General features: G+C 29.7%; 5 protein-coding genes across 16 annotated transcripts in view; 2 read left to right on the top strand and 3 right to left on the bottom strand.

Annotated features, from left to right (window-relative positions):
* Window positions 1–10,798, top strand: part of Crzr (corazonin receptor) — a 30,157-nt gene extending 19,359 nt beyond the window's left edge. For 6 of the 7 annotated variants that reach the window (XM_076529068.1, XM_076529070.1, XM_076529073.1 and 3 more), the window contains exons 4-7: window positions 7,987–8,170; window positions 9,362–9,570; window positions 9,970–10,091; window positions 10,243–10,797. In XM_076529068.1, the coding sequence (XP_076385183.1) occupies window positions 7,987–8,170; window positions 9,362–9,570; window positions 9,970–10,091; window positions 10,243–10,366 (639 nt within the window). In that variant the 3' untranslated portion in view covers window positions 10,367–10,797. Of the gene's footprint in view, window positions 1–7,986; window positions 8,171–9,361; window positions 9,571–9,969; window positions 10,092–10,242 lie in introns of all 7 variants that reach the window. The other variant, XM_012290882.2, reaches the window with a different exon arrangement.
* Window positions 1,051–6,993, bottom strand: LOC105663235 (uncharacterized). 2 transcript variants are annotated; one of them, XM_076529075.1, is made up of 4 exons: window positions 6,748–6,993; window positions 5,476–5,637; window positions 3,436–3,900; window positions 1,051–1,322 (listed from the first exon to the last, which is right to left on the bottom strand). In XM_076529075.1, the coding sequence occupies exons 2-3, from the start codon at window positions 5,617–5,619 to the stop codon at window positions 3,460–3,462; spliced, it is 585 nt and encodes a 194-aa protein (XP_076385190.1). In that variant the 5' UTR covers window positions 5,620–5,637; window positions 6,748–6,993; the 3' UTR covers window positions 1,051–1,322; window positions 3,436–3,459. The 2 variants fall into 2 exon arrangements, with proteins under 2 accessions (XP_076385190.1, XP_012146271.1); XM_012290881.2 differs by having other exon boundaries at window positions 1,051–1,327; window positions 6,748–6,983.
* A 486-nt stretch (window positions 10,799–11,284) lies between the features above and the next one.
* LOC100883596 (uncharacterized) lies at window positions 11,285–14,481 on the top strand. 3 transcript variants are annotated; one of them, XM_076529067.1, is made up of 9 exons: window positions 11,285–11,390; window positions 11,765–12,226; window positions 12,515–12,825; window positions 12,894–13,085; window positions 13,144–13,337; window positions 13,405–13,577; window positions 13,650–13,902; window positions 13,980–14,131; window positions 14,210–14,481. In XM_076529067.1, exons 2-9 carry the CDS (start codon window positions 11,773–11,775, stop codon window positions 14,338–14,340), a joined length of 1,860 nt encoding a protein of 619 aa, XP_076385182.1. In that variant the 5' UTR covers window positions 11,285–11,390; window positions 11,765–11,772; the 3' UTR covers window positions 14,341–14,481. The 3 variants fall into 3 exon arrangements, with proteins under 3 accessions (XP_076385182.1, XP_012146274.2, XP_012146273.2); XM_012290884.2 differs by having other exon boundaries at window positions 11,765–12,825; XM_012290883.2 differs by having other exon boundaries at window positions 11,313–11,566; window positions 11,765–12,825.
* Window positions 14,482–14,485: 4 nt separating this feature from the next.
* Uch-L5 (ubiquitin carboxy-terminal hydrolase L5) lies at window positions 14,486–16,260 on the bottom strand. Its single transcript, XM_003705632.3, has 6 exons — window positions 16,102–16,260; window positions 15,857–15,920; window positions 15,503–15,608; window positions 15,227–15,414; window positions 14,953–15,150; window positions 14,486–14,881 (listed from the first exon to the last, which is right to left on the bottom strand). The coding sequence occupies exons 1-6, from the start codon at window positions 16,175–16,177 to the stop codon at window positions 14,578–14,580; spliced, it is 936 nt and encodes a 311-aa protein (XP_003705680.1). The 5' UTR covers window positions 16,178–16,260; the 3' UTR covers window positions 14,486–14,577.
* A 326-nt stretch (window positions 16,261–16,586) lies between these two features.
* Atg13 (Autophagy-related 13) lies at window positions 16,587–20,117 on the bottom strand. Of its 3 annotated transcripts, none has more exons than XM_012290880.2 (5): window positions 19,220–20,111; window positions 18,424–18,772; window positions 18,102–18,285; window positions 17,685–18,009; window positions 16,587–17,599 (listed from the first exon to the last, which is right to left on the bottom strand). In XM_012290880.2, the coding sequence occupies exons 1-5, from the start codon at window positions 19,370–19,372 to the stop codon at window positions 17,387–17,389; spliced, it is 1,224 nt and encodes a 407-aa protein (XP_012146270.1). In that variant the 5' UTR covers window positions 19,373–20,111; the 3' UTR covers window positions 16,587–17,386. The 3 variants fall into 3 exon arrangements, with proteins under 3 accessions (XP_012146270.1, XP_003705697.1, XP_076385189.1); XM_003705649.3 differs by having other exon boundaries at window positions 17,676–18,009; window positions 19,220–20,104; XM_076529074.1 differs by having other exon boundaries at window positions 17,440–17,619; window positions 17,676–18,009; window positions 19,220–20,117.
* Window positions 20,118–20,563: the final 446 nt, after the last annotated feature.

The following is a 20,563-nucleotide window of genomic DNA, read 5'->3' on the forward strand; positions in this document are numbered from 1 at the left end:
AAATTTTTTCACCAGTCAAAATTTTTCGACAAACGATGAATTTCATAGGTTATTATTAAAATTGGCTAATGGAAATGAAATGAAACTGTTTTGCACAATTTGATGTACTAAATTGTTCCGGTTTGAAATAAAACCCAGAAATTGAAAATTTAATATTCGATACAAATCTCTTTGATGAGCATCACGGCAGTTTTTCGTTACCGTAATTAATAGTCGTAATTAATCCAATTATCCGTGGTCCGTGATTAATTCAAACGGATTACAGAGAAGGTTTCGTTTAATTTCGCGTCAATTAAGATCCCTTTTTCATTGCGACGGATTAACGATTATTTTTTCTGGTCTTGTGTGCCCTTTAAACTGCAGTGCTCATTCTCGTACATTTAATATCATTTTGCACTGACAGCTTTTCATGAACGCAGACATTCTCGTTGTAATATAATAAGAAAGATATTAAATTTAAAAAGTGAAGCTAATTGGAAAATATCTTGGCAGTTTGCAGCATCTTGGCGAAGGACGTTGAATGGAAGATGGCGGATGTAGGTCATTTTTGTGAATTAACGGAATTATATTGTAACTAAGGGTTAGAAGTTTTGAAATTGAGGAATTTTTTAAATTCTTAGATTTTGAGATTGAAAGTTTGTCGATTTTTACATTTTGAGATTGGAAACTTTTCAAATTCTTACATTTTGAGATTGAGAATTTGTCGTTTCTTATATTTTGAGGTTGGGAATGTTTCAAATTTTTATTAAAGATTTGTTCAATTTTTCAGAGTTCCAAATGGGGAATTTTTTTAATTTTCAAACTGAAAATATTTTAAATCTGCAAATTTTCAAATTGACAAATTAAATAACATATGAACTAGGAAGTTTCCAATGTAATAGATTTTTAAATTCAGAAACTTTCAAAAACAATTATCGAATTTACGAATTCAGCAATTTAGAAATTTAGAAGCTGTCTCCACCACAAATGCTAAAAGGAAAATATTTTCAAGTTCCCAAATTCAGCAAAGTGAAATAGAAAAATCGTAATAAAAATCATTGAAACTCAAACTGAAAAATTTGTACATGTTTACTTCCAAAAATATCGTTACAATTATAATTCTCAAACCTGGACAATACAGTATGTATAAAGCGTAACATGCACTTGAAGAGACACGTGTCTATATAAAATAATAAAAATTAGTAATAGAAAGTCACACTTGATAATTATATAAATACGTCCAAAAATAATCCTTCGATAAATTTTCCACGATGAGATGTCGTTTTTTGAATCCTTCTTTGACGATAATTTAATGAGTTCGACGACTCGGCTAATTACTCTTGCTGTGCTGCAAAACACAAAAATCAATTAGAGTAGAAAAAATATTTTCTTAATCCTTTGTACACTGTGTTACGTTATATAAAATAATTAATTAATACAAGTATTCTAACAAATTCCTTATTTTTTACATAAATATCCTACATAAGTCTCAAAAATATTTTTCTCTTCTATAATTATAATTTCTTTCATATTCATATAACATTACAGGAATTGATGAATTTGGAATTCAAATGCAAAATTATAGACGTCACAACTAGAGTAATGGATTTAGAAAAAGACAATAAAAAATGCACGTCACACGGCAACTACATTGTAGGTTAGAAACCACTTATCATAATTTATCATAAGTGACCCTCACGTTCTATCCTCATCATAATTATCGAAACCACTTTTCTCCTTTTCAATCACAATTTGTCACACATTTACGTAATCATACAAAATAGGAGTTTATGAATTATTAAAATTGAAATGCTAAATTACAGACGTCATTCCAACTAGAGCAACCGAGTTAAAAACAAACTAATTTATAACTATGAATCTAATTTCTGTACATTAACAAATTTATTTTATGCACAAAAATTATTTATTGTAGATACAGGCTGAAATTTCAAGAGGATATACAGAGTGTTACCTGTAATGCTACTCACGATTTTTCTCCCACTTGCAGTCACCTTACGAAAGAAAGTTTAGGACAACATTTGCAGGGTATGAAGTGTACAATAAATATAGGTAAAGCAAATTTTGAAAATAGTTTGTTTTCTTGGCAAAGTTAAGGTCACCTTGGGTTTTTTAAATAGGAACGTACATTTTTTGTATTCATAGCTTTAGAAGACATCGAGACGAATTCAAAACACATGTTACATGATATTTTTATTAACATATTACTCGATTTACAAAAGTGGAAATGTGAAGTAAGAGACCGGAATATTACGTGATAGAAGGCAGCATTTTGAACATGTAATTAAATAAAGTGTATTTTTCTTACATTCTAGTCGCGTGTTTACATTCAGTAATCTCTTCAGAATCAAAGAATGGTTACATTACCAAAGTCAAAAGCTAAGTACTTCACATTTCCTCTTCTGTAAATTAAGTAACATGTTAATAAAAATATCATGTAACATGTGTTTTGAATTCAGCTCAATGTCCTCTAATGCTACGAATAAAAAAAATGTATGTTCCTATTTAAAAAACCCAAGATGACTTTAACTTTGCCAAGAAAACAAACCATTTTCAAAATTTGCTTTACTAAGATTTATTGTGCACTTCATACCCTGCGAATGTTGTCCTAAATTTTCTTTTGTAAGGTGGCTGCAAGTGGAAGAAAAATCGTGAGTAGCGTTACAGGTAACACTTTGTATAATGATTGTAGAACAGATCGATTTATTGTTGAGCAAAATTGAAAAAGTCGTGCAACGAAGGATTAAACCGCATTCGCAACCGCTAATCCTTGCAACTTTGTTTCCCAACTTTTTGATCTTTTTGCTTCAGCAAATTTCATCCACCACGCCTACCCAGCTTTTCCCATTTTTCATTCTCAACAAACGCTCTTCCCGCGAATTTCTTGCTAATTACGCTCGTCACAGTTTTCCTTCTACTAAATTTCTTCCATCCCGTGCAAACCCGCTTCATCAGTCCAACAAAATAAATTACAGTTACCCGGATAAATTGCTGCTACTTCGAGCTCTGCATTGTCACCCCCACGAGATTAACGCTCGCGCTACTTATCCCCTAACCCCCGTGCGATTTTTATCGAAGAAACAATCATCGGAATCGTTTGTTCTAACAGGGAACACTTGCTCCCTTTGAAGTCTGTTATTCGGCAATTGAGCTAAGTGTATTTTTATTTGTCGATCTTTCTGAGTTTAAAAATTACTCATTTTTGGTAGCGATTTTTGTGACACATTTCAGTGACACTTAATAGTTCAATAACTACAAAATTTAAAAGTTCAACCATTCGAAATCTGTTAATAACAAAATAAAGAAATTCGGAAATGTAGAAATTCATAAATGTTCCAAAATTTTCTAACTCAAAAATTTAAAGATTTAATAACTTAAAAGGTACAAATTACAAATATTCTAAGTATAAATAAACTAGTCCCAAGATTTATAACCTACCGTATAAAAGTTTACTGCGCGTTTCTAATCAGCTATGGAGGATAATGTAGTCACAGAACTACGCTCGCTGGCCTCATAAGCTTCAAGTGGCAATTCTATCGATTTGTTCTTTTGCGTATCGTCAGCGGATCGAGGTGTTATGACTCGTCTTGCTCGACGCATGTCTCGTCTGCTTCCCACTTTGCATCTACACTTCCTCTTCCTCCTGCGCCTTCGTTTCCTCTTCTTTTTGCATCTACAGAACTTCCGCTTTCTCCTCCTCCTCCTCCTCCTTCGTCTGCGTCGTTTCTTGCATTTACAACCCATTTTCCTCTGCAGCTTCGATTTGCGACAAACGTCCAGCAGGTTCACCTCCTGCTCCGCGATCTCTTGCAGCTTCATCTCGCTGCTGGTTGGCAGGATGTAATTGCCGCCATTTTTCTTTAGGATTCCATAAGCAACGCCGCGCTTCAATGCTGTTAGCGTCTGAAAATATGTGGTAATATATTGCGTTATTTATTTATTAAATAAATACAAATGCAATTACATTTTGTTGAAAATGTTAATTCTAAAATTACCATATCGAAATGACGGATTCATAGGTTTTTTACTTTGGATTGCAGAATTTGATAAATACTGTACTTGTTTATTTATTCGCTTAATTAGATCTGTAATGTTTTATTGGTAGTTCATACTCGAGTGATACTATACAGATTAAATCTAGAATTAGATTATGGTTCTTGAATCTAATTTGAATGAGGTTGTGGTCAAATTACGATAGGGATAGGGTTAGGCTAGGATTAAAATACCGTTATTGGCTTTGGTTAGGCTAGTATACGACAAGGGTAATTAGACTAGACAAGTGAATCGCAAGATTAGATTAGATTAAGCTAGTGTATGATAAGGTTAAATTAAATTAGGTTAGTGTATGACAAGGTTAAATTAGATTAGGTTAGAGTATGACAAAGGTTAGATTAGATTAGACTAATGTAGATTAGATTAGATTAAACCAGTGTGCAATTAGATTAGTTTAAATTAGGCTAATGCAGGACTAGGTTAGGTTAATTTAGGCTAGTGAATGAGAAGGTTAGATTAAATTAGACTAATGTAGATTAGATTAGATTAAACCAGTGTGCAATTAGATTAGTTTAAATTAGGCTAATGCAGGACTAGGTTAGATCAATTTAGGCTAGTGTATGACAAGGTTAGATTAAATTAGGCTAGTGAATGACAAGGTTAGATTAAATTAGGCTAGTGTATGGCAAGGTTAAATTAGATTAAGCTAGTGTATGACAAGGTTAGATTAGATTCGACTAATGTAGATTAGATTAGATTAAACCAGTGTGTAATTAGATTAGTTTAAATTAGGCTAATGCAGGACTAGGTTAGGTTAATTTAGGCTAGTGTATGACAAGGTTAGATTAAATTAGGCTAGTGTATGACTAGGTTAGATTAAATTAAGCTGGTGTATGACAAAGGTTAGATTAGATTAGACTGATGTAGACTAGGGTAGGTTAGATTAAAACAGTATGTAAGTAGGTAAGTTTTGATTACGCTAGTGCATGACTGGATTAGGTTAATTTAGGCTAGTGAATGACGAGGTTAGATTGAATTAGGCTAGTGTATGACAAGGTTAAATTAGATTAAGCTAGTGTATGACAGAGGTTAGATTAGATTAGACTGACGTAGATTAGATTAGATTAAACCACTGTGTAATTAGATTAGTTTAAATTAGGCTAATGCAGGACTAGGTTAGGTCAATTTAGGCTAGTGAATGACAAGGTTAGATTAAATTAGGCTAGTGTATGACTAGGTTAGGTTAAATTAACCCAATGTATGAATGTGTTTGATTATATTAAGCTAGTATATGACTATGGTAGATTAAATTCGACTACTTAAGTTGATGAGATTTCGATCTGTTATCAGTGCGGATGTAAACTTGAGGTATGTTTCCTTTTGAGTACGTTAGAAAACAATTTTTGTTACAACCTCCGTTATGTTAACATGTATAATATTAATAAATAACAACTTATTAATGCTCTAATCATGAAGAAGACTAACCTGACGACGTGCCGTATCAGGAGCAATATTATGAACATTTGAAATATAATGCAGAATTTCTTTCGAGCTCGAGCCTTTCAGCTCACGGAGGTTCCTGATAGCCGAGATGATCAGCATGAGAGTTTTAGCCGAATCGTTCACCATGGCGGTATCGTCTTCGAACTATACCAAGAGTATAAATATATTAGAAACAGTACTGAATACTATCTCGAAATAGTACTTTGGGAAATGCAGTTTTCATTAACTTTTGAATGACTCATACCGGATCATTTAAAACTCGGTCTTTCATTTATCTTGTATCTGTTTAATTAGACATGTCGCTTAAATGACATTCGGAAAACTATGTAACAATCCAAAAAAAGATCTCGTATAATGCAACCATTAATCAATCGGATGATGTGCAATTTGTGTTGCACACTCGATGAGGAGAAATTAAGTGAACTGTTGTAATTAATGAAAAATTACTCTGTACAAAATAATTAGCTACCTATTGGAAAGAGCTGTCATTTTTTACTCGGATATTTACATTCTGGCTTCATTTGTAATATCGATCATTATTCACAGGTTGTCATAACTTGTACACGTGTAATCGCTTCTTTATAGTTTGACAGTTTAATAACTTAACCTTTGATAATTTCATCACTTTTCATAGTCTTTTAGAAATATAATAAAGAGTCAATGCGATTTTATAACGACATTAATTTAACTTGATTAAATAAAGAAATTACGTGTAAGTTTAATAGAATTCATATCTAAACAGTCTAAAACTAAGATCCTGACATTGCACAGAAAATATTTATTTTAATTTATTTATTGTACTTCTGCAATTATTTAGGAAGAACTTTCAATAGCTTCGTTTCAATAACAAAATTTCTTTCGTGAAATAATTTCTTTTACTTTCGAAGATTAATTACTGCCCCGTAAAAATGTTAAGTCCGCCTACTCACAAAAATATTAAAATTCTACACCCCTTCCTCTAAAAGGATCCTTGATGTTCCCCCGAGATCGTGAATTAATTCACGAAACAGAATGAGTAAAAATACCAGAGAATAATTTAGATAAATCTAAAAGTATGAGAGATATTAATATCAAAATACAGAGAATAGAAACCGGAGGCCGAGAATTTTCATAAATACTAAATCAAGACAACTTATTAATATCAAAATACAAATAATGGAAAACCGAGGCTGAGAATTTTCATAAATACGAAATTAAGAGGACTTATTAATATCGGAATAGAAAGAATGAAAAAATGATGAAGGATTTGTGTACCTTGACGACCGAGATAAACTGGCGCTCAGATAATCCATGCGCCTGTTGCTTTCACAAATTCTTTTCATTGAGGCCGAACGATTCTTTCAATCCATACTTCGATAAAGTTAAGCTTCTTTAGAAGAACACGATAAATTTTCCGTCCGAAAACGTTTAGTCGAAATTTCCGTCACATTGCTGGAAAATGAGCGACGGCCGAGCAATTGTTTACAATTGAAAGGTGATTTGTCGAGCGCGTACGCGTTCGCTAAGACTTTTCGGAAAAAGAAGAAACGCTGCGACTATCTTCAGAGATATTAATCTGAAAGCTCCTTTTGTTTAAAAATTGCCCGAAAATTTCTAAATTAGATTTAAAAAGTTCCTTTAAATTTGCAACTGCAATTTACAATTGTAAATGATGGCTGTGATTCACACATGTAACTGTTTCTCTACTCAGGAATTTTTGAAAAAAAAAAAAATTGCATAATCAAATTATACGATTTTTTTATGGCATTTCTTGTAAACAATTCATTATTCTATTATTTATTTGATTTTGTAATATGTTCTTTAGTGGTTTTCTTGAGTTATGAAACAAAATTTGTTTTTTATATTCTTGTTTATAGATTTTGTTTTTCATTAATAAGAATTACTTTGGAATTTTTTTAGATCTATTTAAAACTATTAAATAGTTGAAACTTGTACTTATGTTCAATGAAGAAATGTAACATTGTACTATTTAATTAAAAAATGTAGTATTGTACTGTTTAATTAAAAAGTATAATGCATTGCTTAAAAAATGCAAAGCTGTGCTAATTTTTAATTTAAAAATGTAGCGTTATACTAATGTTCCCAATTGAAAACAAAATGTCTAATATTTGTTAGAATATTTACAACAGATTTTTAATATTTGTTTTGTTATTTTATTAAGCAAACTTATCTTCATGTAAATAGATTTGAATTTTACCGCCACCGAGATCACAATTTAGATCAATATGGCGGAACGTCTTTCAAGTACATATAATATAACTATAAATGATCAAATGCCATTTTGTATTGAAAATGTTAACGAAAAATTTTTCTAATAATTTTCACCAAACTTCAAATTTTAAATTGATATGCAACACATAGTATTTTACAATACTTTTATATTAACAAATCACGAAAGAGTTTCTATGTTTCAACGGCAGCCATTTAATTTGATGTAATGTATCTAATATAAATTTTCTGAAATAAAAATCATTTATTTGCTTTCATTTACAGATTATTATATTTCACGTAGCTCGTGGACCATTTATTGAAGAATTCACACAATGCGTGACTCACGGTTTCTACACAGAAACATGGCAAGAACAACTCTATGTATCTTTAAGTTTGTTCTTTATGTTCCTCCTTCCTCTAGCCATTCTTATCACCACCTATGTTTCTACGATAATTACGATCTCCAGTAAGTATATTTTAAAATGAAAATTTAGCGCGAAATTTACAGAAAATTTTGGGATTAATATACGTACACTACCGTCCGTAAGTATCCGGACACTTGGTTTCGTTACATAAAACATAGTTGAACTTTGTACGAAAGGTATTTAGGGTTATCATATCATTTGTAATAATTATTATTATCTTTTTTGAGGTGTCATAACGTAATAGAATTAATTTTTAAGTACAAATTATACAATGAAAGTGTGAAAGTAAAATTCATGTCCAGAAGTACAAAGTCCAAATTTGTGAATCTAATGAAACGCTTTCGATTCTAAAAAAAATTTTAATTTCTACTGTGTTTCATTTCTATGGTGCAGAATGTATTCAGAGGGTTCTTCGATATGTTTCAAGTGTTTGTAAACTGTTGGTAGATGTTTAGGTTCCCTCAATGGAGATAAGAATGGAGGTAACGCTACGCACTCGACAGTTTCGGTTTAGTTCATCTGTAGTTTCTTTTTCATCGAGATATGAGTTCCAAACGAGAATTATCAATCGAAAAACGTTCCAGTATTCTGACCTTCGCAGAAAAAAAATCGATTTTAGTTACTGTTGCAAATACTTGAATAACTTTCATGCAACGCGAATGCATATTTCGCTTTTGTCCGAATACTTATGGATGGTAGTGTACATATATTTCCAATTTTTTAGTATTATGAATATTTATCGATCGTACTGAAATATCGATAATTTACATATACTGATTGTGAATTTATAAATTTATGAATTTAGGAATTTGAAGAATTGGAAATTTCAGAATTAAATTAAAAATTAAAAAATTTATAAATTTAGGAATTTGAAAGCTTTAGAACATAACAATTTAGAAGTTAAATTTAAGATCTGGGGAGTTGAAGTTTAAAAATTTTTAAGTAAATAAATTTGAAAATTTGAGATATAAGAAATTCAGAGATTTGATCATTTGAAAATGTAGAAGTACGGAATTTAGATAGGTGAAAATTAAAAAATTTAACAATTTGCAAATCCAGAAACTTACAAATTAAACTTCGAAATTTACAATTTACACTATACATCAATGATATAAGTTTTATTCGTCTTTTTTAAAATTATATAAGTATTAACATGTTCAACAAATTTAAAAATTATACATCATCATATTAGGTTTAGACAAATATTAACAATTTTAACGAATAACTTTTAGGAAGCGAACGAATGTTCAAGCTTGAATTAACCAACAACAACATGTACCACATGAATGGAAACATAAACATAAATAGAAGAAAATTAATGCATCGAGCAAAAGTAAAATCATTGAGAATCAGTGTGGTAATTGTGGCCGCCTTTGTCCTTTGGTGGACGCCATACTACACGATGATGATAATACTTATGTTCCTTAATCCTGACAAACGCGTAAGTATATTATTTTTTCTAGAATTCAAAATCTTGAATTGTCGAATTGAATTGGAGAACAAAAATTATTCTCCACAATTTCATTAAATAATTTATTTATGTATTTGCACAAAATATAAAAATATTATTTTATACAAGTAGAATGTTTGAAACACATTAAAAAGTTATGAAACAACTTTATCGCTCGATAATTTAAATAAAATTAAATACATATTATTATACTGTAAAATTATTGTAAATTACTGATATTGATATTACCATAAAAATATCATAAAATATATAAATTTTGTTTAATTCAGTTACAATAAAATTGTTCACGTTTATAACGTACTCATTTGAAGTATCTTTAATCCATAAGTATAATTCTTGAAATAAATAAGTAAAATACGATATTTACAGCTCAGCGAAGAATTGCAAAGCGGAATATTCTTCTTCGGCATGAGCAACAGTTTGGTAAACCCTTTGATATACGGCGCCTTTCATCTTTGGCCACGAAGAAACCGTCAGAGTTCTATTCACCGGTAAATTAATATAAAAATGCGGAATTAAAAATGAACCTCTTACAAGCTTCTATGTTACATCTTAACAACCACTTGCAAAGCCTGCGATTGTTAAGCTGAAAGAAAGCTTATCATAAAGGCTATTTTGTGATAATTGTCTTTTTCTTTTCAGAGAATTATCAACGACACAACGGCGAATGACACCGACAAGTAACAATGAAAATGGCTGCAGACGAGGTTCACGCGAGAATCGACTACCATTATTTTCCAAAAATAATTCGAATACTAGTATTTGAAGAGGACTAAATACTATTGCAGCAGCAGTAGTAGTATTAAAAACAATTATGGAATTTAATAATTCAAATACTAGATACGTGACGAAGAAAACACGAGTAACAATAGTATTAGTTATTCATAAAAATTATCTGAAAATAGATGTAAAAGAATCGTATATTTGTTGCTGAGAACAATATAACAGAAATTTTTTTATATGCATACACATAGTACAAAATGACATTACTCTATTTAATTATTCTGTTTTTAGTAAAATTCGTTATTAGTTCCAAAATATATTTATTTTTTTTAATTTGCATTTGATTCATAGGTATCAGATATTGTTGTTATTGTTAATATTGTTATTTTATAGTAAAACATTGTATACAATAATTGTTTTATTATAGTTTATACTATAAAAGGAAACCCTTCTCTTCAACTATGAATAAACTTGAAGATAATAGTTTACAAACATTTGATTACTTTTTTAAAAAAATGTGTAATCACTGTGAATGTAAATAAATAAATAATGTATGTATATTTCTATAGTAATTCATAATTTTATAATAAATTTAACAACTGAATTATTGTTCTTTCTTTAAACTATTCATTTTCATTACCATCTCAATATTCATTAATATAAATCCAATTCCTTTCTCATGTTATAGTAATATATTTGACTTAATTCTTTATTCATCGTAAAATACCTGATAATATTTATGGGTAAATTTTTCGTTTTTAAAGCTCGATAAGTCAGTAACAAGATTTAAACAAATATAACGAGTAATATGTGAAGAATTTTAACGCTTCACAATACGTGAACGTAGTAATGTAAATTAATAAATTAAAATTTAAACTGATGATAAACATCCGTCAAAGTTCCGTTTCCCGTTTGAATTCTTATTGGCTCATGAGATTCATTCGTTTCTTGAAACCAACGAATAGGATGTTTCCTTTAAAGTGTTTTATTTTGACCGCCAGTTATTGAAGGTGTTCGCACACCATTCACATGGCGAAGGAGACTGCCGATTAGGAATATCGTGATCGGTGCGTAGATAATAAGAAAATTCATGTGAACAACATTTTACATCGTTTATTGCATGCTTGTGCGCTATTTATTGCATGTGTTTCATACGTTTTTAATCAATAAACGGAACATAACCTTGCGCATATATCAATGCGTAACGATTACAAATGTTAACAGTATACTTTGTTATTTGACGGTAATACATCACATTTTTCTTATTTAAATCTATAATTAAAGATTTAAACATTTCAAATAATGTATTGCTGCATATTTAACTTTATTTTAGAATATATATGAAGCAAAATTAAAAATTTACAGCTTTCTGCAATTATTACTTAATATTCAGGGATAATATACAATATTCATAGTAGAATTAAATATATACTTGTTGCAGAAATCAGTATGCCTGTATCGAAATTGTATAAAAAGCGTGTCAACTTGTATAGAAAAAGAAAAAGAAATCCGAGTATATCTGATGATGACGATGCGATAAATGATGAATTACTTGAAGAAATAGATAGATCTGTGAAATATACTGACAAAAAAGCTGAAACGTGTGTACAAAACACTATTACAAAGGATACGTTAAATACACCTAATGATAATAAAAAACATCGAAGTCCAAGGCACAGTGTTACATTTAACAATATATCTAATGAGGAAAATACAAATGTAAAATACAGCAAAAAAGATACTAAAGCAAAGAATGATAGTCAAAATTCAATAATTAGTGTTCGTAAATTAGAAGAATTATGTAAAACTCCAAAGAAGAATATTGTATCTGATGATTTAAATGCAGGAAGTGTTAAAAAGGAAAATGTGAACAGTCCTGATGTTTTTAGTCCTCTCATTTCAGGTATAAGTATGATGGAATGGAATTCTCAGACTATTAAATCTTTATTAGAAACACCTATATCATCAAAGAAAGGAAAATATAATTTAAGTAGTAATACACCTAGCAGTCGAAAAAAGAGAAAAAGTAGTCTTAATCTTAGTGATTATGATCAGTTGTCCGATACGTTTAAATCAGATTTAAGTAATAATGTTTTACCCGATATGGAACCTATTGATATGTTGCATGATTTAAATTCTGTGATGGATTTTGAAGACATTAAAGTGCCTGCAGATATTTTTACCTCAACAGTTAACAGTACCATGAACAATGAATATAATGTAGAAATGTCCAAAGATCCACTAGTTGATCCTCTTTTTATTGAAAACCAAGAAGAATGTAAGACAGTTGATGAAGATGTTGATCATAAAAACAAAATCCATGTAAGAAGGACTCGTAGTGCAAGTAAAGCAAGCTTGCAATTAAATGGTAATAAAGAGCTTACTGAAGAACTAAAAGTCAAGGATAAAGATACCTATGATTTAAAGGATATTTTAGGAGAATTGGATATTGATTTAGAAACAGAAACAGAGAGTGATAAAATACCTAAAGAGGCTATAAAAGTAAACAAGTTTAAATAAAATACATTGTATGTATTTTATTCTATTGATTATGTTATTTATTTTTACAGAAATTATATAATTTAAAAGTACAACTTATACATGTTGTACCAAACCAACATAAAATTGAACAAAGAGCAGCCTCAAGAGGAATATCTAAAACAGAAAGGCTACAATTTTTAAAATATGGTCCAATTAAAAAAGGAGTATTTACTCCTAATGAAGATAAAGTCATTTTACATAATTGGAAAAAATTTTGTGAAGTATGTATAATTGATATTATAATGGTTCTGTTTTATTAATAAGTTTCCTTCTATATAGGTTCATAGCTGGGATCCTAAACATGTAAAGCCATTTATTTGTTTAAAAAACAATAAATCATTTTATATGAGAAGCAAAGAACAGAGGATAAACTTCCTTCAATTTTTAGCAAATGGATTACCATGGAGATCATTGTTCAGTGTTTATAATAGATTCAAGTATTTACAATTTAATCGTGACAAAAATTATAAAAGGTGATTTCTATTAAAAATTTTAATGTTTTTCATTAGTGTTGTTTGCTATAATCTGATATATTCATAGATATTCATTGGACGAAGATTATAAAATTTTATCTTACATGAAAAATAAACAACCAAAAAACAATAGAAACTCAGGATTTTGTGAATTAGCTAGGGAATTAGGACGTTCGCACCATTCCATTTGGTTACGTTACCAATTGTTAAGAAAAATAAAGAAAGATAAAGAGAAAAAGCGTAAGTGTCTTTTAAGAAACAAAACTATTAATAAAATGGATACAATAAAATTGAAAATAAATTTTATTACAGCATTAAAAGATATTGAGTGGACATTGCCTTTAATTGCCAAATTTATAGAATGTCTTATGGATATAACATTGTGTGATGAATTAATTGATTTAAAAGATGCAACTATTCCAAAAGTAATTTGGCAAAAATTAGAAGAAAAATTAAATATAGAACAAAATGTATTGAAAATGTACTGGATACATCAGTTGCACATGCAATTATTTTGTCCAGAGCCTATTTATTTAAATGATATAAAGATAAAACTGATTGAATAGTAAGTTAATAATTTTTAGTACGATAAATACAAATTTTAATATAGTGTTTTCACTAACCACATAAAAAATATTGTAGCATATACACAAAAGGAATTGCACATACGCGAGAAATAATTTGGCCCGATGTTGCAAAACACTTTGACGGTATCACTACCATATTTTTATGTAGAACATTTTATTACCTTGTAGCAGAGGCTGGTATAAAACTTGCTACAAAGAATTTTCACAGTAAGTTCACAAAGTTAAATAATTATTAATATAAAATTTTGTTTCTACAATAATAATTATAATTTTTTACTTTTGTAGGAATCAATAAATATTTATACAAGGAGAGGATAGCTGAGATACAAAATGAATTGACTGATAAGTTCCTACCTAGGCTTTCATATGATAATGGAGAAGTGAAAGTTGTGGATATGGATCTAAGTGAATATTAATTAAGTCTACTCAAAATGCGGTAAATACAAAGTTTGTAAAAAATATTGCATGCATTTGAATTTTAATTTAGAATTTTATCTGTAAAATTATAATAGTTATAATTCTTATATTTCTAAATAAAAAGTTCTATTTTGTATTTACACATTTTTTTAAAAAGATATGATTATTTATTTACCGATGTTTATACATTATACATACATTCCATCGTGTTTCTCATACATTCACAATATTGGCGTTTAAGCTTTATTCTTCTTGGACTCTTTTTCCACTGCCTTTTCCTTTGCTCTTTGATATAATGGTACTAGTTTACCTTCCTTGGCAAGCATTTTAAGTAACTCCATTATTAATGGCAAATAATTGTGCTTTCTTCGAATATTTTCGATCTGATATCGTTTAGACTTTCGAATTTCCTTTTCAATTAATGTTTGCAAACGCTCTAACTCTGCTGGATCAGAAACCGTAGCTTTTTGTCGCTCGTAAAGCGTTTTTCTATCCGTTACTATTGCCATCAAATTAAAATGAATTTCTCCCTCATTATATCTACAAATATCGATTATATAAATAACGTGCAAAATACAAAAAATAAAAAATTAATAGTAAAAAGCATTTACTTATTTATTCTTTTCTGTATTATCGGTTTTGCTGCTTGAACCCACTGATCCCCAGGTGGACATGGTCCTAAATCCATTGGTCCATCCTTCAATCCATCTAACTCATATAAACGTCCATCAATAGGTACATAGCTAACAAAGTGAAAGACATCATCATCTTTGGACGCTTGCTTTGAATCATACTCAAACAATGTTTGTCTGGAATAAAGAATCATTATTTTATATGATTCAAATAATTCACATTTTATGCTACCAATAAAAATCTAAGAAATACCTTGAAAAAGAATTATGTACTTCTCTTATCACATCTGAATTACTAAGAGCAAGACCTCTCATGTTAGCATCAAAACTTTGACAAAAATTTTTGAATTCCTCCAAATTTGGCCCCAATGATATATCAGAATGTTTACAGTTTAGTAGTACACTTAATATGGCTTGAGTTGCACAAGCATTATTTATCACCTAGAAGGTATAAAAATCAGTAATTTACATTATACTATACTTTATAAATTGTGAAGATATAACACTTGATGTAAACTGTAAATGGTACCTGTTTTGCAAAAAATATCTTATCCAACCTATTATCTAAAACAATACTTCCAGAAGGTTCATCATCCTGCACCCATTTGAATAAAAATATCAAACCATGAATGGGTCTAAAAAAGTAAATGAAAAAATAGAAACATGTATAAATTCACATTTGTGAGTATTAACTGTATATTCAATTTTCGAAATCAGACTTAATTTTGTTCTACATAAATATTGATTAAAAACTGTTTATCGTCAATTGCTGTTTGCGTACTGAATTTGCCTCGAAAATAAAATAGTCATTCTACATAAAACTGTCATTTAATGCTGTCATTGTATTCAATTATAGGTTATATCATATAAATTGAACACTTACTTTAAGTTATCAAATTGTTCATCATCTAAACTCCATAGTTCTTCTACTTGAGCGCCTTTAACGCCTTAAAAAGGAAAAAACCTATTAACAACATTAAAATTACTTAATTTTAGCTTAAAATATTACTTCAAAATGTAACCACACAAAACACCTATTAATGTAAATGTTTGCAACATAAATATACGCATATTAGTTTCAAAGCATGTATATATAACAAATTTATAAAATAAGAAATTAAAATTTACCAAATTCTTTTATTAACTCTGTGAAAACTCCTGGATCACTTTCGATAAGACACCAATTGCCCGCTGAGTCCGCCATGTTTCCTTCATTTATTATAATTCAAAAGACAATATTCACTTACTTCGATGTTTGGAATTATTCGAAAGCACCTATAAAGTGAATCGCATTGGAGTTGTATAAGCTAAGGATTGTTGTATTTTTAATTATTACTGATAATGAAATGAGAATTGCAGTTAATTTGTTAATTTGAAAAAAAAATTTTTTTTACAAAGATGTAATATTCACAGCTGGTAATTTTGATAACTTTTTTTCCTTGTATCGTTTAAAATCGATGAATTATTGTAACAGGTTGAATAATAATAATAATTTGCATCAAATGATGTTTAGTAAACTCAATAAATTTTTGTTATTAAAACTAAAATGAATAAAAGAATTGTTCTCGTAATTATTAAAATTATATTTTAAATATAATAATATTAAAAATGTATTTACATAGAAACAGTTGAATCTCTCAACGTTTTACAATTTTTTATTAGTGCAAGGACAGTATCTTATAACTAAAAGTGACTGAGTAAACAATCATAATTAGGAATTGTACGTAACATCTTAAGCATAAAATATTTACACAAATTACCAGCACAGCCTGATTTATTAAGTGGTTGGAATAATCAAACATGAAAAAGTTATATAATTGTTTCATAATCAGCAATCAATATTATAATGCTAAAGTACAATTTACACTATGTACAAGCAATAAATTAATTGAAATTTCAAAATATATTAACTAACCATCGTTGACATTGTTCGTTAGGTTCGTGTCATGTTAACGAACTATTTAACAACATATTAGACTTACAATAAATTTCATGATATCAATTTATGCAAGTGAAGAATATGAAAAAATAATTTACAGTAATTTAAAATGAAACAGCTTTGATAACTCATATTGCAACAAAAAGAATATGCCAAAAAAATCGTCAAAAAATAAGAAAGAATAATCTATATCGCATAAAGCCAAATGCACATACATCGGTAATATAGTTGACCCATTTTTATTTTTTATACTTTATAAATAGATCTTTCAGCAAATTTTTTAATTCAATTTATTCATAAATAATCATAAGCATCGATAAGCACTTGGCTAAAAATTTTATTGAAATGCTGTCCAAATATTGTAATGTATGTGATGAAAATCGCATAAATTTATGGTGAAATACTATACGCAGCTTGTATATATATTAACATTTCTCATTCAAGCACCTAACATTGCATTGTTTGATTTTGACATTAGTTATTATTTTCACTTTGACATAATGACGACAGAATATCCTCATACCGCCGCATATTTGTTTCAAATGTTTCCAGCTGTTTGGTAAGGTCTCCTACTTGCTCTGCAAGTGTCCTTTCCTCCATAAAAGCTTGAAGTTGCGGTGCGCTCTGACATTCGCGATAGAATGCTCCTAAATCGCTGTTGGTGTTTGTCACGGCAAAAGGAGTTTTCTGCAATTATAATTTTTCAACTGTTTAGATAAATCAAATATCTGTTGTGCACCATAAAGGTAGGAACGTTAATTACCAAATCTACCATAATAAAATCGTCGTTGGCACTGGTCATTGAGCAACTGCTTCTTCTTGACCCATTTTGAGAGTTGCATTTCGACGTTGTATTATCATTTGTAAGTCTTTCATTATTTCCATTACTGCTATCTGTTATAGTTGCCGTTACTGCAGTCTTTGTAGTTGTAGTCTCAGCTACAGAAGCTGGAGGAGGTGACGTTTGTCTAGGAGTTAGCAATGAACTAAAAGGTACATCTGGTATAACAAAATCCTCTTCATTAACAGTAACAGGCTTATTTACTACAAAGGCTCCAACTTTAATAGTATCACTAAGCGATTTTGATGTTTCTTCACTAAAATACACAGAAAATATCATGTAAATATTTTAAATTTTATACAAATTGAAATGGTAAGAATCAGTTTTCATGTGAAGTAATTAACTCACCTTTGTTGATATCTTGCATGACGAGGACTTAAATCAGAATGAAAATGATCGCTCTTTAACATTATCGAATCACGGCCAGTATGAGTAGGAGATATAGTCATTTTTGTTCTATATGATACTGATAAATGAATTGTACCCACAGGTGTACACAACTGACCTACTCTCACATGTTTGTAATTATCGCCTATAGAAAAAAGATATTGATATAGTTTATAACATAATATGGTAGAAGGAATATGCTTAATATCAAGAGTAAAATTATTGTATTATAGTAATGTAAAACCTTTTAAGGAAAACAAGTAACATTAAGTAATTTAAATACCTAATGTATGTAACTGAGGTTCTCCCATATAAATTCTATAACAAATAACATAGGAATCTGGACTTTGCCTCCTACTCAATTTATAAGCTGGGGTAATTCTTGATACGGACAACAATGATTTCAATAAAATACCCATTCTGTTATATATCGTGTATGTTACTCTCACAGTAGGATCACTGTGTTCTGGTAGAACACCAAGACTCCATGTTTCCAAAACCATTGTGTCACCCTCAACGGTTCTCAGAGAAATTTCAATGCAAAGAGGTATAGTTGAATTTATTATTTCTCCACATAGTGCCCTTTTAGCCTCTGCCAAAACTTCTGGTAGATCATGAATAGCTAGGTTGAACTATACAATGAAAGGATACATATGTAGAAAACTGTAAACATGTTGATGAAACAATCATAGTTAATATAATCTTAAATAATATTGTAACAGTAATTGATAACCTACATTGGTCATTTCTAAGTTTGCATATACTTTTATGTAAGATTGAAATTAAATGTTTCTTAAAGAGACATTTCGCTTGAGATACAGTTTGAAAAAGATCAAGTACATATATATAAACAGGTAAAAATGTATAAAATATAAGATTTTTATTCTTACATAAATTGGAATTGATTTAAAATGTACATGACAGTACAATAATCTATATACTGTCGTACTATGACAATAGGTTCTTCGAACATGTTAAATTAGCACTAGAGAAATTATCTGTTTTAAGTAGGAGATAATGGTACACTTATAACTTAATGGTTCCTAAGTTTAAAGCAATTACAAAAGAGACGCGCTTACCCAATCAGTTCCAGATGAATTTGGCTTGCACTTTGTGCTGACCTTTTCACCTGACCTCGATTGCACTATAATTTGAGCTGCTTTCAATGCCAAAAATTTGGTGAACTTGTCCAAGTCCTTTTTGTCTTGCATACTCAGTTTTAATGTAGACATTTTAATGCTTGTTGCTTGATACAATTCTTTTCAAAATAAACACTGATGTCCAATCAAAAACATCGAATTTCACTAAACTGAATAGAATTTTGAATATACCAAACATCTCCTCCAGCTGTCCGTGAAACTACATGATGAGATCGTTTTTGACATTCGCACATGTAACTCATCGCACTCGTGTCGGCAAGCGATTCCTTTTCTTTTTAAAATGTACTGTCGAAGTTACTCCAGTCGAAAAACAATAATTTAACAATAACATGGACATCATATCGATGCATTATGTGGTATACAGCTGCGTGGCAGGCGATACGTATTTAGACAATTTGATATTTTTGAACAGAACCCAGTCTATCGTTGATCAAACGTAGAGATTAGTTCGAAAATACTATTCGAATCGACTGATCAACGTGAATATCGTCTTTCTCGAATAACACGTATAAACATCGAGTATATTATAGTTCTTATTTCACTATTTTTATGACACGCTGTGGATCGATTGTTTCGTATCGCGGTTACCTTAACATAAGAAGCGTCCACATGAATAAAATTCAGTCCTCGATACGCTGAGTCAGCAATAAGGTCAATTTTTTACACCTTATTTACATTTGTTACTAAGAAAAGCAGGAAAAAGAATAACACTTCCTTGTTGAAAAGTTCAAAGTTTGTTAATTTTGAATCGTACAGCCAGGTTGTGTTCGGAAAGATACTGCTTTCAATGCATAGCAAACGAATGCATAAAAGCATTACTCAAATATATAATAAGAATTTTTGATAAAACACGTAACACTCGATGTTTCTTGCTGCGTTCTAGAGTAAATTTACTACAGTAACCTTTTATTAGAATATTATACTATCTCAATATTCTATCAACTGATTGGTTGTTAGTTTATAATTAGTATTGAACAGCTGATCAAATTGAAATTTTATATTAGAAGTGTGGTACACCTGTACCTCCCTTTTTAAAACACAAGAGGAAATTTGGTTTTCTTGGGTAAAAATGGCAGTCAAGGGGAACAGGTTCGAACATCCGCAATAATAGGTGCATACTGACACGCATTATACCTAAATTACAACAGGTATTTTCGACAACCATGAATAATACTATTTTCTCAAGAACATACTTTTGAAAGTAAACTATTTAATTACACACTTTAGATTTCAGAAAGGTGATGCTAGAAATTACATCAGAAC

This window comes from Megachile rotundata, chromosome 2 (genome assembly GCF_050947335.1).
Source record: "Megachile rotundata isolate GNS110a chromosome 2, iyMegRotu1, whole genome shotgun sequence".
In the NCBI taxonomy this organism is placed as follows: domain Eukaryota; kingdom Metazoa; phylum Arthropoda; class Insecta; order Hymenoptera; family Megachilidae; genus Megachile; species Megachile rotundata.